The sequence below is a fragment of the Thamnophis elegans genome, chromosome 7 (assembly GCF_009769535.1).
Source record: "Thamnophis elegans isolate rThaEle1 chromosome 7, rThaEle1.pri, whole genome shotgun sequence".
In the NCBI taxonomy this organism is placed as follows: Eukaryota; Metazoa; Chordata; class Lepidosauria; order Squamata; family Colubridae; genus Thamnophis; species Thamnophis elegans.
This window is the reverse complement of record NC_045547.1, coordinates 28610360-28630225: the sequence shown is the minus strand read 5'-3', so window position 1 is coordinate 28630225 and position 19866 is coordinate 28610360. Positions and strand designations below refer to the sequence as shown.

Here is a 19866-nt window from a genome sequence, read left to right as displayed (position 1 = left end):
TAATATGAATATGCATTTGCTTTGGGAGTTAAGACTGGATGTTAGTATGGTTTTTTATGCAAGGTTTGAGCTGTATGGTTATGCAAGACTTTTTTCCCCAAAGGTCAGATTTTGCTACTATTCCACAGAGAACAGTGATATCTTGTTCTTCTCAGGCTACCATATATTTAAATCATTTAATACCTTTAAATATTAAAGGTATTTCATGAATACTTTTATTCATTAAATATTCAGACATTTACAATAATTCCAAGGAGGAAAGGGGAAATTGTAGCTCCTTCATTTTGAGAATATTTGACTTTTTTAGAACAGTATTTTTATTAACTTAAAATACTTGTCAAGTTCATAAAATTAATTAGTAGTTTAATTTAATTATGCAAATAATTTGTATAAATTTATACTGTCTGTATGTTTTGTATGGTTGTATTCTTTGGGATGAATCTTTTAAAACATTCTTATTTTATCATGAAAACTAATGGCAGAAGTATTGTTTATGAAGTGAAAAAGACTCAAGAACCTTTCAACCTTTCAGGATAGTTCTCAACTTACCATTGTATTTGAGCCCAGAATTACAGTCATATATAATAGTGGTCATTAAGTAGGTCACTACAAGACTGCGCCTGACTTTACAACCTTTTTAGTGGTGGCTATTAAGCAAACCTATTCTCAGTAATGGTTACTTTTGACGAAAACTAAAAGTAAATGCTGGAACCCAGAAAAATCCACCAAAAATCACAGTGAAATGACTATGGGATGTTGCAAATGGCTCTAAATGCGAGTTGGCTGCCAAGTGCCAAAATACAATCACAGGACCTGGAAAGGTGCACCCATCAGAACTTCGAAAATGGATTGTACAATGCTTAGGGAGATCCACTGCAACTTCAGCCAGTATCTAAGCAAAGACTACCTGTATGTACCCAAAAAATAATCTGAACAATGTTTTGTAAGGTCTGAAAACAAGAAAAAATTGCCTTGATGCATTTCCCCACAAAAATCATTAATACCACTTTGAATTAGACAATTGTTTCTTCAAAATCTTGATTTGTGAGACTGGTAGATCCAAACAACATATTTGAGATTTTTAAAAAAAGTTTTTTATTGTTTTTATTAAACAAAAAACAAAAGGATCATATTTAATATTTAATGATACAAACATATTTGAGATTTTAAGTTTTTAATATCAAAAAAGGTTTAGAAACTAAAATTTTAACCACACCCTGTTTGCTTTTTGTCTATTTGTTTTTGGGTTCATCTTTTTGTGTCTGTTTTTGCATTCAGATTTCAGTGCTGCTATCTTTCCCTGGATATGAATGCAGAGCCATTCCCAAAGGCACCACTGAACTGTAATTCTTAAAAGATAAAATTCAAAATATAGGAATAATCTGTGATTACATTTTGACATTTAAATGATTACATCAATTTATTATCTCACACACAATTGAAGGGAGATTTTTTTTAATGCCCCCTCAATAACGGAGCCGTTATGTTTCTCAAGTGTTAATAGACTTTATTATGTGCCATGCTGTTCATAATATCAATTAATGAATTTCAATGCAGATTGTTGCTAGTTTGATGTACTGGTTAAGACTGCTGGCCCAGAAACTTCAGTTTAGATTTATATTTAAAAAGTCAGGATTGTGCAGAGTAGTAGTTTACAGTTACTGGCTATAATTAATTTCAGAAACCGATTAACTAAGCCAAGCGCAAACAGGGGCGCTTTAAAAAACCTAAAGACCAAAAGTTTTTACTTCACATTTCCGTCCGTTAAAGCAACCACCAACCTCCGCAGAAAAGAGCCCGGGCACTTCCACCACTCCCGCAGCGAACTTGAGCAAACACAGCCGAATGCAGGTCCGCCATTGGTGCATTAAGAAGAGGCGGCGAGGTCAGATTTCCCCGCGAGCCAATCACCACCCAGGCTGAACAGTTCCTTCGCTTTCTCTCTAACCAATATGCACATAGGGATATGCTTACTGCTCTCCGCCTTACCCAATCCACCGCCAAAGTTATCGAACAGCTTCCTTTCTACAGCCAATCGCCACGAGAGTACTTATGGTTGCGTTCTAAAGCTGCGTCCACTCGTCCAATCAGCTCCCGGAAGATCGTTCAGTTTTTTGATTCTCCAGGGCGGCCTTGAGGGGCTCTGCGGGGGGTGTGAAGGTGAGAGGGGGGGGGAGCGGTTCCCTCGACGGCTTTTATTATTAATTATTATTATTTTCAAGTCGGGGATAAGGGAGCCCTTAAGAGTCACTCTTCACAATGGAGGGGAAGGTGGTGTAACGAGGACGGCGTACAATATTCAGGGCTGTCTGCAAGTGGGAAATAGGTGGCTGCAGAAATGGGGGTACCAGTAGGAGATTGGCAGGCAGGCAGGGTTTAATTTTCATCAGAGCTGCTTACTCCTCGGGGAGCTGCCCTAATACTGACTAAAGAGAGGAGGGCCTTCGAACAGGTGCAAAATGCCGTTGCCTCATGCCTGCAACCACGTGTCCTAAGCATGTGAGAAGGTGGTGGGGGTACTTTTCAGACCAGGAAGTAAGATTTTGGGATAAAGTACTTATTTTCAGGACGTTTCAGAAATCCAGGTTACAGTTAAGAGGAGCTGAACGAACCAGGTAGCACTGCCAGGGTACTTATATAGTTATATAGCTATATAGTTAGTTATATAGTTATATGTATAGTTATATATATAGTTACATATATAGTTATATAGTTATATATAGTTTTATATATATAGTTTTATATATATATATATAGTTTTCCTGAAAACGTTAGTAAATTTTGAAGATGTTGATTTTGAATGTAAAATGATTCATAAAATGTGAACTTTTGGAGGAAATGAATTTTAAAACATATACTCCATCTTCTCTCCCAAACCCTTCAACAATCCACTATGTTTAAAGAGTACTGTATCTGCCATTCTGCCTTCTTCCTTTATATTTCTAGTTTGTATGAAAGTAGTTTGCTGTTGTGGGATAATGCTGTTAACAAAATTGTGGTGTGGTCTAGATATGAGTCTAATATGAGTATAAAAGTGCTGCAATATTAATATCATAGCCATGCATCCTGGCTGTGATATTTCTTTCAAGTCTCTTATCAATATTTTATAGACAGAGTTACAAAACAACTGTGTTATGGTTGTCCATCAGACAGAATATATTGGAACTGAATCTCTTTGAATGGCATTGGCAAGTTGTTTAGTATCACTTATTATACCTTATCTATTATTTATAATTAAAATTGTAAATAATTTAGCTTCACTGTGATACTCAGTTGATATAATAATAATGATGTGCTATTTAAAAAGAAAGCTATTTGTATTATGATGTCAATAAGTATATTTCAATAATATACTGGAACCATGACGTCCCAGGACAGAAGGCCTTGCTTTCAGGTAAAAGGAACAGCAAATCAAAACAAATGATTTACTCCCAGCTTAGACCAAGAGCAATTAATTTGATAGCAATGGTGGATCCGGATCCCGTTGCAACCGCTACGGTTGCAACAGGGCCCGGCATCCTCCACATGAACATGTGCGGTGTGCACATCTGTCTTACTGTCCAGCGCCGCCTCCACGACACTCCAGCTGCTTAGCGGAGCATCTCGCAGGCACTGTGTGCACTGTGTGCGGAAGCACCAAAAACTTTAAAGACAGGTAGGGAGCACGGGCGTGTGGGTGGGCCCTCTGGAGCACCGTACCAGAACGGTACCCTGTGCTCCGGGCAGGCTCCGGTACGCCTATACCGGGGCGTACCTCTGCAACCCACCACTTGTTGATAGGCTTAGAAAATAAACCAATGTGTTGCAGCTCAGAGAATCTGGAGTTCTTGAGAAACCTCTATAGTGCTTTAAAGGCTGGTTCATGATTCAGAAAATTAAAGTCACTTTTTTTTCCTTAACAATTTTAGTATGGAATCTAGCTTTTGCCATTTGATAATAAAACTAGGCAGCCCATAGTATATATTCCAAATGGAGAAATGTGAGATAACAAGCTAGAGGAAAGGACTTGACAGTTCTTTCTTTGCCCAATGTGTAGATGTGCCCGCAAAAATAAAATAAAAATACCGGCATATTTTAAGCAGTACATGGCATGTATAAAGTACACTGAATTGCAGGAACTTTTGAAATCCGTTGGGAAGGGATCAAAGCAACAACAGAATGGGTAGGCTAGAGGGCAGTGAAAATATAGGGAGTTTTTAGGGTCACCGCTTGCTCCTTATAACTTTTTTTTTTTTGTGTGTGTGTCTTTTTCCTAGATGGCCCAAAATCTCTTCAGATCATTGTTGTCTATTCCGGTCAAGCGTCTCACGCCAGTGTTTCATCCCAGACCTTCATTGCTTCTGTACAGAGTTTCAGCTCTGCCATGTAGGAGACCTTGGTGTACTTCCTTTGCTTCTCCTGCCATGCATTCACAGACTAGGACATTTTCTACTACTCAGGTCTGTTGGCATACTTTTAATGTCCAGGATGAGAATGACTTCCAAGACAGAGTTTTGAAAAGTGAAAAACCCGTGGTGATAGACTTCCACGCCCAGTAAGTATGGTGTATATGTCTTTGTTACAAAGCTGTTAAAATCCTTAGTGTGCTATGTATGCATTATAAACTATGTAGAATGAGGGTTTTGGCCCTACATGGCCTAGCTAATACAGGCTGTCTCTGGTTACCTACTGTAGATGCCATAGGATAACTGAAAAGCTATATGGGTTGATTACTGTTTATATCCTACTTTATTATTACTTGGCAATATAACATTCTAAACCAGCGGTCCTCAACTTTTCCACCTTGGTGCTCGGCGTAGGTGGGCATGTCAGTGACACACCCACAGCTTTGTTGGTGTGAGCGGTGAATGTGTGACCCTCTACTCCACCCTTGTGCTCATACCTGATGCTTCACTTCTGCAACTTGAGGGCACTCGGACATGAAGCTTCATTGGTTTGAATAGAGCTTTGCATGTGAGCGCTCATGTAAACTGAACTTTGAATTGCAAACACAAGCGCCCTCCATTCGCACAAGTGGAGCTTCGTGCATGAGTGCAAGGGCCCATTACTCGGGCGAATGGAGCTTTGTGCAGCAGTGCAAGCGCCCTCCATTCATGGATGAAGCTCCATTCATGCGAGGGTGGGCCCTTGTGTTTGCACACACAGCTCAATTTGTGCGAGTGGAGAGTGCTTGAACACAGGGTGTTTGTGCTTGCACACACAGCTCTATTTGTGCAAGCGGCGGACCCTTGTGCTTTCACACGAAGCTCCACTCGCAGGAGTGGAGGTTGCTCGTGTGTAAATGGAGTTTCGTGCACAAGTGACCTCTGCTCAAATACTCTCTGTGCAGAATGCAAGGGCTCACTGCTTGCACAAATGGAACTTTACACAGGAGTGCAAGCATCCTCCACTCACGCACAAAGCTCCACATGAACAGTGGGCCTTTGGCTTGTGCACGAAGCTCCATTTGCATGAGTGGTGGGTGCTTGAGCAGAGGGTGCTTGTGTTTGCACATAAAGCTCCATTTGCATGAATGGTCCTTCAAGCATGAGCATTCTCTACTCGGTCGAGTCAAGCTTCATGGGGAAGCACAAGTATCTGCCCCTTATGTGAGTGGAGCTTCATGCATGTGTGGAGTGTGCTTGCACTCATGCACAAAACTCCATTTGTGTGAGCTGGGGCACTTGTGTTTGTGCACAAAGTTTCACTCAAGTGAGTGGAGAATGCTCATGCATGAAGCTCCGTTTGAGCAAATGGAACTCTGCACATGAGTTCCCTGCGCTCTCAAGTGGAACTTTGTGTGCTAGCACAAGAGGTTGCCACTTGCACCAGTGGAGCTTCATGCACAAGTTCAAGGGCCCGACACTAGCTTGAGTGGAACTTTGTGTGTACATGCACTTGGCCAACGCTCGCATGTCCTGGTTTCAAACAGGCCCCGGCCTGGAGTTTGGGGACCCCTCTTCTACCCATGTGAGTAGAGTTAACATTTTAAATGTCATCTTACAATTCTTTTTCTCATGAAACATTGAAAAAAAGCCCTTGATGCTCTTCAATAGTTTGAAAAAGAAGCTATATATTTAGTTTATTGGTACTTGCTTTCATCAAAGCATAGGCAGATACAAGTTAGCAGAGCATTAGCTAATCAATAAAAATAAGGCACTATTGCTTGGATATCGTTCTACCAATTAATGGAGGAAAAGATACAGATGCTTTTATAATGCAATCTCGTGTGCCTTTCTTTACGGGAATATAATCCTCATCTCTGATTATTAGAAGCTTGAAACATTTACCGGTTGTTTCCTCCTTCCTATTTCTAAATATAAACAAACAATGATACGGAAAAAGATGAGATGATGTGAAATGAAGTAAGTGTAGTAGAATGGGATAGAAACCATGTTGAAGATAATGGGCAAAAGATTTATCCTTTTCCACATAAGATTTTTTTTTTAAAGCCATACAAAGAAATTTCAGAACATCAGCAGGAATAGGTACCTTTTAATTTTCACATACATTTTCTGCTCTCTTGATTTCTAAATTCCATTGTACAGCTGACACTGAAAACATTAAAAAAAGAGTCAAATCAGGAAGTACTTCAGTTTCAGAGTCCTTGCAGTAAAGGTAAACTACATATATCATCCCATTTTAAACTGTTTTTCTTTCCCTACTTGTCTGCTGGACTACAATTCCTACAATAGAATGGTGAATTATATTCAGCAGTTTTCTGCCTTATCAGTCTTACGCATTTATTGAGGGAGTGGCAATTTGAATAGCACACACAAAAGTGGGATGATAACTAAGATTATTTCGTAGCACTAAATTCACTCTACAGACTTCTGTGAAATTATTTAAATGATATGCTTTCTTGCAGTTCTGTGTTGCTCCAGAATTTTTTTTATTGATGGGCATAGATCAGTGGTTCCCAAACTTGGCAACTTTAAGACTTGTGGACTTCAATTCCCAGAATTCTCCAGCCAGCTCTGCTGGCTGGAGAATTCTGGGAGTTGAAGTCCACAAGTCTTAAAGTTGCCAAGTTTGGGAACCACTGGCATAGATAATGGAATATTGATTTGGGGTGGGGGGTTTTTTGTTTTTTTTTTGAGATAACACACACAATAGCACACACAAAAGTGGGATGATAACTAAGATTATTTTGTAGCACTAAATTCTTATTAACATTTGTATTATTTTGCTCCATATATAATATACTGAAACCATTTTATGATTCCCTTAAGGGCTTTCTTTTTTCATTCTTTGAAACAATGTAATGGCCTAACTGCTGAATGCATGTTCTCACAACACCCTTCTGTGGCTGTAACATCTGAAAACATCAATAGTGGCTCAGTATGCTAAAGCATCCTGTAATATGGTACCAGTTTCCAGAGTTACGAGAAATTGTAAATGCTGTTGTGATACTGAAAATTTGTTTTAGCAAGAACTGATTTATCATACAATGTTTCAATGATGTAAGATCAAAATAGCTGCAGCAAAAAACAAGTTCTAGTATGTAAAAATCAGAACAAAAAATCACCTGACCAGCAATTAAGCATCATATTTTAATTTCTTGTTGATTTTTTTTTATAACATGTGTGAAAGACTTCCCATTACGAAAAGTTAATTGTATAAACTACAGTAGCTGTAACTAAGAACATGATGGCTTAAACTCTCTCTCAAACAGACAAATTTGTATAGAAAATATGAACCTTGTCCCTTGTCCTTGTTCAAATGTCTATTTTGCCTGTTGTACAATATTTGGGAACAAATTACTGCAAAGTATACACCATAAAACAAATAGACAAGATCTTTGCATGTGATCATGGATGATGCTCTTCTTTCATTGGTCTGTACATGTGCAGAGAAAGACACCCTGATATATAGTAAGTTCAAGATTATGAGCTGCCTTGTTAGTTTGGATGTCAACTTTGTGTGCCCTCTTTAATATAGTTTTCCACTTTTTGGAAAGGAATGTGAGTTGGCTAGATTCATGAGATTCTGAAATGGTTTTGGTAAATGTAGGGGGGGGGGGGTTGCTGCTTTTATTTACGCTTAGCATAAACAATATGCAAGAGGCTTACGAATGCCCTGCAGTAAAATATTCTGATCATTTTGTAAGCAGCAGCTTTTAAATCTTGGCACATAGACTACCAAACAAAATGCAGACTCGTATATCATCTCTCTTAATGTAACAACAATCCAGGCATCACTATTAAACCTGGTACTTCAGTATTCAGAGGCTTCTTCTTAAAGGCACATGCTTATCTTTATCCTTTGGGAAGTATCTTTAAAAAAAAAAAACTGTTAACATTGCTTTTTCCTCATTAAACTCTGTCTTTCTTTGTTCTGAGATGGTGTGGTCCCTGCAAAATCCTGGGTCCCAGACTAGAAAAGGTCGTGTCCAAACATGAGGGGAAGATTCTGATGGCGAAAGTGGACATTGACGATCATACTGATCTTGCCCTTGAATATGAGGTATGTCCCTGCAACACCTGCATATTGTGTAGAGCTAAGCTAAGCTAGGAGGGATGCAGTGGCTCAGTGGCTAAGAAACGGAGATGAGCACTGCCCCCTAGAGTCAGGAATGACTCGCACATATGTGTGAGGGGAACCTTTACCTTTTAAAGCTAGTTTATTTTTGTTTGTTCTGACCACTATCTCAGATTTTGGCAAGCAAGAGTAATAGAATCTGCTTGGCATATAGCACAAATAAAATCAAAAATGGGAAAGATTGTAGTTCAATGTTCCCCAATCTTTTCATCTCCAGATGTACTGGATTACGATTTGCAGAATTTGCACAGTTGCACATCTAACATACCTAGGGTAGGAAATAATAGGGCTGGATTTAAATAAATTGTGGGACACATAGCAAAAGAGCTACAGCAATTCTAGGTCCAAAATCAAGACACATCTGTTATGGCATTTTTTAATAGTGAGACATATTGATCTTCATTGTGTGGGAAATTGAACTAAAGAATGAAAGAAAAAGAAAATCATTAGGTAAGGCAGTGTTATTGAATTTAGAGTAGCCTTCAGCAAATTGTCCGGGAATAGTGAAAATTATAATCTGGCACTAGAAGCTCAAAGAACATCCCGGGGAAAGGATATGGCAAACTATTTCCCATTGTTGCAAATAAACAACACCCCCCCCCCCAAAAAAAAAAAACAACCTTCACATTGTCCATGAAGTCATCAGGAAACAAGCTTGGTCCAAATGAGACTTTAGCTTTAATAAAGCTCTGGCTGACCTTGTCTGGATTTGGAAACTAAATTAATTTGCACCAGGTTAATATTTGATGGAAGATTACCAAGGAAATATCAGTGCCAAAGACTAGGAGATTGGGAGATCAAAAATGATGCTGAAAGAAGGCCACAGAATCCAACCTCTGTCCCATGGCCAAGAATACTCCATGAACACGTCTGAAATTTCCATCAGTTAAACTCAACTCAGTAGACCCCTCACCTCTACTATTAAGGATTGGGCAAGGAAGAGTTTATAATAACCTCTGATACAAGATCCATAATCTTTATAAAAAATCCATCTGTAGAAAACAATAAGACATATCAACTCCTTCAGAAGGGGGGGGAAGGGAGCAATAAAATAAATTTGCTTTACAAATCTAGATTCAATATTTATGAGCAGCAGGACTTCACCACAGTTTCCACCTGAAGAACCCATGTATTTCTATATTTTGTTTATCTTGTTGTAAAAGTTTAAAAAAATGCAGAAGACATAAAAAAACAAGATGGAAATTTAGATTCACTAGTCGCACCCCACTGAGAGATAAACATACAGCTCAGTGGTATGCAGAAGGTCTGGGCTTATATCCCAATATTTTCATTACATGGAGAGAGAAGGAGACCGAGCTACTTAAAAACTTGAAAAGTTAGTACCAGTGAAAGCGAGCAGTATATGCTGAACCTGATGCAAGCGATCCATGACTGCAACGCAGTTTCATCAGGCAGATCCCTCTGATTGAGTTCTTAAGATCCTAAATCATTTCCTCCTGCTAAGGCTTTTCAAAATTCCCTTTACAATGCTGTGGATTGTCAACAAATTGCCAGTAAACTTCCCACTCCTCTTTGCTGCCCCAACCCACTTCTGTTTACAAGACAGCTGATATCTAGGCCCAAGCATTTCACAATACCCTCTCTGGAGCACATTCTTTAGAAGAGAGCAAGAGAGTGAGAGTCTCCCCCTCTGTATGCTTGGAATGCTTGTGCATTCTTCACATAAGTCCTGGCTTGCTCCTGGCTCCAAGTTGTCCCAGAGGGGCAACCATCCATGAACTCTTTCCTGATCTAAAAAAAAAACCTGCAAGGATTCTTCCTAGATATGTTGCAAAGCAAAGTTTTATTGTCTAGTTTCCAATTTGGGAAGGAGTTTGAGCACCCAGGGACAGGGCCCTTTCTCTGCTATGTTGTCAGAACCATTCTGAGTGAAGAGACCTTTGATCTCCTGCAGATTTATTTTTTTAACTATTTTTTCCTTGGCCTATGATTTATAATGCCCTTTCCCTCTTTAAGGGCGGGCTTCTTGCAATAAGAGCCCATCAAAGGTTGCTGCAAAGGTAGGAAGAGGGACCAGCCTCAGCCTGTAGCCACCTTGCCTTGAACTTTTTTCTTGTACTGACATGTTTCCATTTTTCCAATTTCTGCAATGCTTTCCAATTTGTTCAATCCTATACTAAGGCTGATAACTCTCTGAGAATGGCTGACCAGATTGGAGTGCAGGTGAAAAAGAACAAAGTGGAAAATTTGTTTATTTAAGAAAATGTATATGGCCACCCAACCAAAAACAATAATCCCCCACTGGAAACAACACTAAACAAGCCTCTTAATGGGCTCCATATCACTCTGGGATTTCCAGGCCCATTGGTAGAGCCATGTCTTTAGGGCATTGCAAAAGAGGGTCAAAGTGGGAGCCAGTCTTGAATCTGCATGGATGATGATGGAGGGAGCTACCATGAAGCAGACCCCTTTTCTTGGTATCACTAGATGGACTACCTTGGGCGGTGGGGAGTGGATCCGTAGCATTCCATGCCTCCCTACTCTTGTGGGTAAGGCGTAACTGGAAAAAGACAGTATTTCAAATAACTTAGTTCCAGCCCAATAAGGCTGTGAAGTGACAACCAGCACCTTGAATTGGACCCAGAAGCAAATTGGCAGCTAAAAGAGCTCCCACAAGAGAGGTACACTTGTGCAAATCTAGGCTTGTGCAAAACCACACAGACCACCACATTTTGAACCAATTGAAGCTCCTGGATGCTTTCCAAAGGCTGTTCCATGTAGAGTGTTGTTGCAATAGTCAATACGGAAGGTAACTAGGGCATGAAAAACTGTGAGCAGTGATTGTTTGTCCAGGAAAGGACACAACTGCAGGTTGCCCTGCTGGCCGTGATTGCCACTTCTTCAAACAGGAGTCCTGAGTCCAGGACAACCCCCAGATGACACACAGGTCTACCTGGGGCAGTGCCACCCCATGCAACACCAGAGATGACAATTTTTTATGGAGCAAAGAATCCCAAGCCCAGAGCCATTTGGTCTTGCCAGGTTTCAGTTTCAGCCTGTTGCTCCCCATCCAGACACTGCAAGAGGGAAGTCACAGCATCACCTAACTCCGTGAGCTGAGACATACAGCTAGGTGTCATCACCATATTGATGGTATCTCAACCCATGGCAGCAGATGATCTTGCCCAGCAGCTTACCAAGGATGGACACACTACCCCCATCCCACTCCCACCAGAGATCATCAAAAAGCACAACCAGTGCCATTTCCATTTCGTGCCTAGGCCTGAACCCTGACTGTAAAGGGTCCAGATAATCCATTTCGTCCAGAAACCTCAGGAGCTTCCATGCAACCACCTTCTCAACAACCTCCAAAAAGGAGAGATTGGACACAGGATGAAAATTACCCAATAGAGGGGGGTTTTAAGAAGAGGACAGACCACAGCCTCCTTAAAAGGCTGGGCCACCACATCCTCCCACAGAAAAGCATTAATCACCACTAGAACCCAACCACATGTCACCTCCTGGGAAGCTTTCACAAGCCAGGCATCTAAAACACAGGTGCTTGCACCCATACCCTCTAGGGTTCTGTCCAGTTCCTCAGGAGCAACAGTAATAGAGCAACAATAAGTGTGTCATGTCCAGAACGTGAATGTCAGCTGCATGCTTTGCAGCTGGTGTGAATTAAACAACCATAGCCCTTGAGCAAGTTAAAAGAGTGGGTTAAAGAAAAACATGGTTTCGGAATTTTTATGAAAAAAATGTGAAACCCCATTAGCCTGCATAAGAACCCTATATATATTAAAAGGAAACATATTAGCATCCTCCAGAACAGAGGTGTCAAACTCCAGGCCCGCAGGCCGCATCCAGCCCACAGGATGCTTAAATCTGGCCAATGGGGACGGCTGGAAATAGCAAAGGACTGGCCCACTGTGCCTCTGGCAGCCAAAATGGGGCATGTAGGGACCTCATGCAGCCCCTCCCCCCCATGTCCTGCTTTGGCCAGCAAAGTGCTGCAGGAAGCTGTGCAGGGTGAGAATGGGGCACAGGAGGGGCTTCACATGGCTCCCCCGCACCCCATTTTTGCCAGCAAAGTGCTGGTGTGCTACAATGCTGATCCAGTCCTCGAAGAAATCCAGTTTGATACCCTTGCTCTAGAGTAAACTATAATACCCAGCCAGGTGGAGATTTTGAAAATTGCAGTTAAAATAGTTTTGGGACAGATGTTCTCCACTTCCACTATTTTTTTCATATACACATTTCTTCCATTGTTAAAAGCTGTGTGATATACAGGTCAAAATGTTGAACTTGGATTGGCAAGAATCGGGTTTAAATTGCTACATCGTATGTTCTTGGATGTTTTGGATGTTCCATTTTCACCACAGCCAGTCTCGCAAAGTTCTCACTGTGGCTCTCTTAATGCCAAATAGGTATTCCTAGCTAAGAATCCTGGCGATTTTAAGAGAGTGTCTAGTACTTGACTAGGGAAGCCTGGGCTAGGGAGTATTTACCATTTGATAAAGGATGGATCCTCTTCTGTTGTCATCCCTGTTTTTGAGAGCAGTGGTCCCCAACCTTTGCAACTTGGCAGCCTGGCTTGGGGAGGGTAGAGGGGAATTGGGTCGATGTGCACATTCGCAAGAAGTCCTTGTGCAGGTGGAGGCCCAGCACGCGCATGCATGCAGTTCTTGTGCAAGCGGGGGCCCAGCCTGAATGATGGGCTAGCATGCATGTTTGCGAGTGTCCACTGGCCTGCTCACATGGCCCAATACCAAATACGCCACAACCCTTTTAGAGTTCTTTTTTTTAAATACATTTTATAATATTATTCTATGTATTGACTAGAGATTATTAAATTGATCTAATGATAATGACTTTTAAGGATAGAGGAAAAGAGACCCATGTCAGTGTTAACTATTATTTGAAATCATTTTAATAAGCATAAGGTTGTTTAAATTTTACATCCAAAGCTAAGAGCATTAGTAAACTGCTGCAAATTACATCAAAATATTTCTGCCTTAAGCTAAACACTTAATGCTGTTTCCACTATATTGTTATTTATTGTTTGTTCGTGTTAAAAAACAATAAACCAAATTAAACAGCAACAAAAAGACAAGAACAAGTTTTAAAAGAAAAGGAACAAAAGGCTACTTGGTTTCTGACTCTCTCCTTTTGAGGCATCTGCTAATTTGTTGTTTTTCTAAATATTTAGGCTCTCTTAGGAGACAAACTAGCGGCCACACATAATTTTTAATCATTTTGTTTTACCTTTTAGGTAGTTATCCCACCTTTATTATTTTTACAAGATGGTGAACATAATAGTCTTTCTTCCTCTTATTCCCTCTCACCCCAACCACAGGATTGTGAAGTGGGTTGGGCTAATAGTGAGTGATTGGTCCAAAGTCATCCAGCTGCTTTCAATCCTAAAGTGGGACAGGTACTTAGACCAGCACATTAACTGCTAATCTTGCTTACATTCTGTTGTGAATTGTTGTAAGTTGCAAAGTTGTGTCTGATCCATCGCGACCCCATGGACAACGTTCCTCCAAACCTTCCTGTCCTCTACTATCTTCTGGAGTCCATTTAAGCTCACGCCTACTGCTTAGGTGACTCCATCCGGCCACCTCATTCTCTGTCGTCCCCTTCTTCTTTTGCCCTTAATCTTTCCCAGCATTAGGTTCTTCTCCAGTGAGTTCTTTCTTCTCATCTTGTGGCCAAAGTATTTGAGTTCCATCTTCAGGATCTGGCCTTCTAAAGAGAAGACAAGGTTGATCTCCTCTAGGACTGACCAGTTTGATTGCCTTGCAGTCCAAGGGACTAGCAGGAGTCTTCTCCAGCACCATAGTTCAAAGGCCTCAATTCTTTGGCCTTTCTTATGGTCTAACTTTCACAACGCCATACATTGCAACTGGGAAAACCATAACCTTGACTTTTGCCATAACCTGCACTTTTGTTGGCAGGGTGATGTCTCTGCTTTTTAGCATGCTGTCTAGATTTGCCATAGGGTTCCTCTCCAGGAGCAAGCATCTTTTAATTTCTTGTCTGTAGTCCCCATCTGCAGTGATCTTGGAGTCCAGGAAAATAAAATCTGTCATTCACACCTATTGTGAATATATAGTTTTAATTTTGCCATTGCTGTATTCCTGCTTTTGACTACTGCCTTCTACTTCAACTTATTTTTTAAGGCTTACCAACAATTTAATTACAGAGGCTGAGAGGGTCTTGGTTGGATACAAAGCAATTGGACTGACTGCTGCTGATCTATATTGATCTGTGCTCAGAAACTGAATAGTTTTAAGATGCAGCTCAGAAAAACGGTTCCTCCATTCTACTGTCAAAGCTGAGCCACCAGTTTTCTTATGTGACTTTGGAACAGTTTTTTTTTTTTTTTTTTTTGTAAAAAGCCCGATTCTCCCTCTGCAAATGAAATGGGAATTTGGCAAAAGGAGTGCCGAGTCCTCGCCTCAACCTCTTCTATTTTATTTGGCCCCAAAATTACAGAGATAAAAATGAACATAATTAGAATAGTTAAAACTCTTGCCAGAAGGGAGTGGGGTGCACTGAAATGCATTTCGAAGGCCTGTTTGAAGTATTAGCGCTGAGCCCTAGAGGGCACTGAAGGACATCAGACAAAACTGAGTGATTTGACTGTTAAACAGAGTGGGAGTTTTTTATTCCTTTTTTTAACCCATCCTGGATTACCATGGGGTGTGGCACCCTTAAGAAATCTGCTTGCATTGGCCAGCAACAGAGGAAAAGCAGAGACTAGTAAAAGCAGGCCTTTGAGTCTGGGGTTTGTGCATGACAGATTGCTGATGGCAGCAAGATGCAGGGCAGCTGAATGCATATTTGATGAGAGAGCGCATTCCAGGGAAGAATAGCATATAAGATAAAGATGGGACATGACCTGCTGTCTAAGATAAGGGTGTCAGAGGAGCTGTGGAATGTATCATCCCCTTCTGACATTTTTATAGATTCCTTCAAATCATTCTCTGCACGCATAAAGGGCTGGCCTATAGTTTTTTGGGAGCTAGCATGTGGTTTTCAAACTTTCTCAATTTACACTCTGTGGCAGCTCCTTGGGCAATTATCTTACTGTTTGTCTCATTGGTAATAAGACGTTGATATTGATAGACCATTAAGGGTTTGCAAGAGAGAGGGAGAAAATCAACATTGTTATTTGGCTGCCTTGTATGGCTATTTAGCATTGTCCTGCAGAAGTGCAGAAATTTAAATACATAACAAATCCGTTCATGCATGCATGAATTCATATTTGGAGCTACGTGTTGTTGTTTTTTTGCTAGCTGTTGAAACTAGTGTGTGTTTGACTAGCTGAGAACAAGAATAGTACAGGATATGATAGGCCTCAGTGCTCAGATCTTCCCTGTGAGAAACAAGTGTGCAAATAAGGTTTGTGTCTGATTTCACACTCTTGTTTTTAAAGTTGATACTGTTGTCATGCTTCTGAAGACCTGCCTAGATTCATTTTCTCCCGACTCTTTTGTGTACGTCATTAAAATGAAATTCTCTAAAATTGTCTTTAAAATCACAGGCAGAAAAAAAAAATGGATGGATAATTTCTCTGGACTTTTCCAGGGCAAAGAATAAATTCCCAGAGGATTGCTCAAGATATGACTCCCCCTTTGTGGTGATAGCACGATTTCTGAAAATGCAGTGGGAGGAAGTTCCGGCATGATGTTTTCCCTTGGGATTGAATTGAAGTGTGGGAAGCCAGAATAGCTGTAAATCACCAGAGAGATGATTGTACAGTGAAAGACAAGACATTATACACAAGTCCCTTAGCTATTTTTTAAGCTGAATCAATGAAAGAACGCTGTATTGCATCTGTGAGAATTTCTTCAAATCTTCCTTTTTAAAGAATTTCCAAGGCAAGTTCTTTTTCATCAGATTGTATGAAAACACATGAGACAAATAGAGAGGGAAATATCTCTGTTTGGTACGAGATAAAACCACTATCAGGGAAAAGTGAAGAAAAATTGCTTGGTATAGTAGCAATGTTTCCAGAATTGTTGCTATATATAACAGTATTAGTTGCTGAATCAAAAATGGCAATTTTGGTCCAGAAATAGCCAAGGAGTGAAGAAGGAGCTGCTTAAAATCTTATTTAATCATAACTGTCAGAGATTATCTTCCTTAGCCTTTATCCGTTCAATAAGCTCCGTAACACTCTGCACTTGGGATGCCAGGACTTGTGATAAAATTCAGAAGTAACAGACAAGCATGTTTCTCTACACCTACACATACCATATCACAAAAGCAGGCTGCCTCCTCATCTCTTTTGAAGAGCTTCATTTCAAAGAGCGATGATGTCCCTTTAGACTGAAATAAAGTTTTAGCCTTTCTCACCTTTACTCAGCAGTTTTAAATACTATTCATTCCAGTTGTGGAAAAGCTATGTATTTTTAAAATTAGTCAGTTTTACTACTCTGAAAAATACATCATTTTTTTTACTTGAAAGGTCTCTTTGTGCTTAGTAAATAGCATAAACTTGATTTGAACATTGAAAACCAGGTTTACTGGTCCTCTAGGAAAGAATCTTCCTCTGGTTGGCCTTTTCAGGTGTCTTGTGCTGCAACTTTCGGCCTGTGCCAGGTGACCACAAATCTGGATAGCACCAACTTAGGGAAAAGTTGGTGGTTAGAATGACCAAGCTGGGATGGATTTACTAATATCTCCAAGTTAGAATATTTTTATTCCTTTACGTAGAAGTCTTGACATAAAGACATTTTCTAAAATGAAGTTCAATACTGCTAAAATTTCAGGGAACTTTCTAACAGGAAGAATTAATCATTCACCTTTCAATAAATCCTTTGTTTTAATGTTTGCTTTGCCTCTCGAAACGTTCACAGGTCAGTGGAGCTTAGCTATTATTGTGCTTATGCCTTTTCTTTTGTGCTCTTGTTCTTAGGTGTCAGCTGTACCCACTGTCTTAGGCATGAAGAATGGTGATGTGGTGGATAAGTTTGTGGGAATCAAAGATGAAGATCAATTAGAAGCTTTTCTCAAAAAACTCATTGGACCCTGAGCAGCAAGGACAGTTGTGTTCTCCGAGCCAAGGCTTATTCCATTTGTCCCTTTTTAAAATATATATATACATGTTTCCTTAGAGGGGAATGGGACAAATTGCATGGTTGGACTAGCATCTGTTTTTTGAAGAGAGCGGATGATGCCTACTTCCCCCATCTTCTGGGGGAGTGGTACTAGTGGTTCCTACTGCCATGGAAAGACTGCTTGCTCTGTGACAGAGAAAGACTGGAGGTTGCTGCCTGCTAGCAGATGCCCGATGACAAGAAAGTCTTCCTAATATAGCAGCCTCTTCTTAATGTACTTTCTCATACATATTGGAGACACTTCCCTTTCCTGTCCAACCCAATGTAAAACCCAATGTGGTTAATTATTGCTGCTTATGGCAGCAGTTGTTCTGCTTCATCTCTGCAGCTTTCCTCCTTTGTTTAGTGGTAGATTAAAATCATTTGCAGTTTTTGACGGTAGCCTCAATGCCTCTCCTGCTGTCATCAATTAAATTGAGAGAAACATTGATTGATTGGAGCCTTTTTATTAGTAGATCTATAATAAAAAATAGCTGTAATTACTGCATTTTCTTTTGGTATAGAATTTCCCTTCTGCAGGAAAATTAAAATTGTTCAATGTGGCTTGAGTACTTTAGGGTTGAATACAAAATATGAATAAGGAGGAGTTGGGCATTAAACCTTTGCTAGTCCACAGACACAAAGCCTTTTGTGAGAAGAAATTGTCCCCTCTTTTTTGCCTAAGCATTTTATCTCCAAACATATTGGGGGAAATCATGCATTAGAAGTGCTTTTTTTAAAAAGAACCAATGAAAGGGAATACTTTTATGCGACTTTCCACTCATTTTTGAATTTATTCTCTATAAATGATAAATCAAGTCAAATTTAAATTTCACAATGTTTTAATTTCAAGTTCAATTTATTTAGATTTTGCTATGAATTTTTACATTTTCACAAATCTAGTAAAATCTAGTAAAAAGATTGTAACATTAAAGGAATTAATTAGGCTTCCTTTATTGATTATAAGGAAGCTGAGCAGAAAAAAAATCATTTTCTCTTCTTGTAACAAATAAAATACCTGGTAGAAAGGCAGCATCTCTATGAAGCGTCTTAATTCTGCACAATCGTACAGACTTTGCATTTTAGATATTAAAGAAATTAAAAGAACAAAAATCCAGCCACTTGGTACATCTAATAAATTCAATATTGCCTCTATGGACTTTTAAACCATACATCAAAACTTCAGCTATGTATGGAATCCGAACGACCATGGATCTACTAAAAGTAAAATGCTTCAGTTTGTTTTTGTGTCATCTGAGATGGATTTTTTTTAACACCCCCTCCTTTTACTCAGCAATAGAACATGGGTAGAAATATTTTTGTATTGGTCATAGAAACATGAGAATGGTCAGAGGTTGCCTTCACACATTACCACAAAGCCGTGTTTTCAACCATAGCAGATTTAATATATCTCAAGTCCAATTCCCAAAATTCCCCAGCCACCATGCTGAGAAATTCTGAGAGTCCAAAGATCTTAAATTTACTAAGGTTGAGACATATTGCTATAAAAGACAATGTGATTTGTTTGGCTTAGGTTAGTGTGTTGTTTGAAAAGTTATGAAAAGGGGGGATGGATGACCTATAGTTTACTGTGCTCTTCAAACCCAGCCAATAGTTTATTTAGCAAATCATGGCAGAGTGTGCTAGGTCAACCATATCAGTAATTAAGGAATTTATGAAGACTCTTAACATTGTCCTTTTTGTTGATAGTTGTCCTAGATTAGACGGACAAAATGTTTTAAACAGTCTCAAAATGGAAGCAGATTTTGCTCTATTTCTGCTTTGTACTGTTACATATTTCCTATAATAATAAGGATATTAGTCTGTGCCAGGATAATGCATAAAATTGCTCCTATTGGAGAACAGGATGTTCTGTGAGCTTGTCATCAATCCAATAAAGCTATTCTAAATCTTCATTCCAGAAGTTCAGTAAATTTTTGGGGAGTTCTAGTCTGGAATTAGCTTGCTGTATCTTGGCCTTCAGGTCATAGCTGATGTTCTTAGTGCACCGACAGAGATGAAATAGGTTAATTTTAAATCGGGACAACTAACAAAAGGCCCCAAAGTTTCATGCAGTCCCATTGATATATTTATTAACCCCGGAACTGTATTTATGAAAATGCCAGCATATTTTCTACTATTTTCAAGTGGGAATTATGGAAATGCTGTACTCTTGTTTGTACAGTTAGTACAATTAAACAAAGCTCACGTCAGCTACTGTGTCTTTATGAGATTTTTGGAAGTACCTACAAAGGTCCAAAAAGGCACAGGATAAACT

The 19866-nt window shown here is 39.7% G+C and overlaps 1 protein-coding gene across 2 annotated transcripts; it reads left to right on the top strand.

Annotated features, from left to right (window-relative positions):
- The first annotated feature begins 2021 nt into the window (after positions 1 to 2021).
- Positions 2022 to 18620, top strand: TXN2 (thioredoxin 2). 2 transcript variants are annotated; one of them, XM_032221011.1, is made up of 4 exons: positions 2022 to 2160; positions 4257 to 4534; positions 8322 to 8445; positions 17408 to 18620. In XM_032221011.1, exons 2-4 carry the CDS (start codon positions 4257 to 4259, stop codon positions 17522 to 17524), a joined length of 519 nt encoding a protein of 172 aa, XP_032076902.1. In that variant the 5' UTR covers positions 2022 to 2160; the 3' UTR covers positions 17525 to 18620. The 2 variants fall into 2 exon arrangements, with proteins under 2 accessions (XP_032076902.1, XP_032076903.1); XM_032221012.1 differs by lacking the exon at positions 2022 to 2160 and adding an exon at positions 2520 to 2615.
- Positions 18621 to 19866: the final 1246 nt, after the last annotated feature.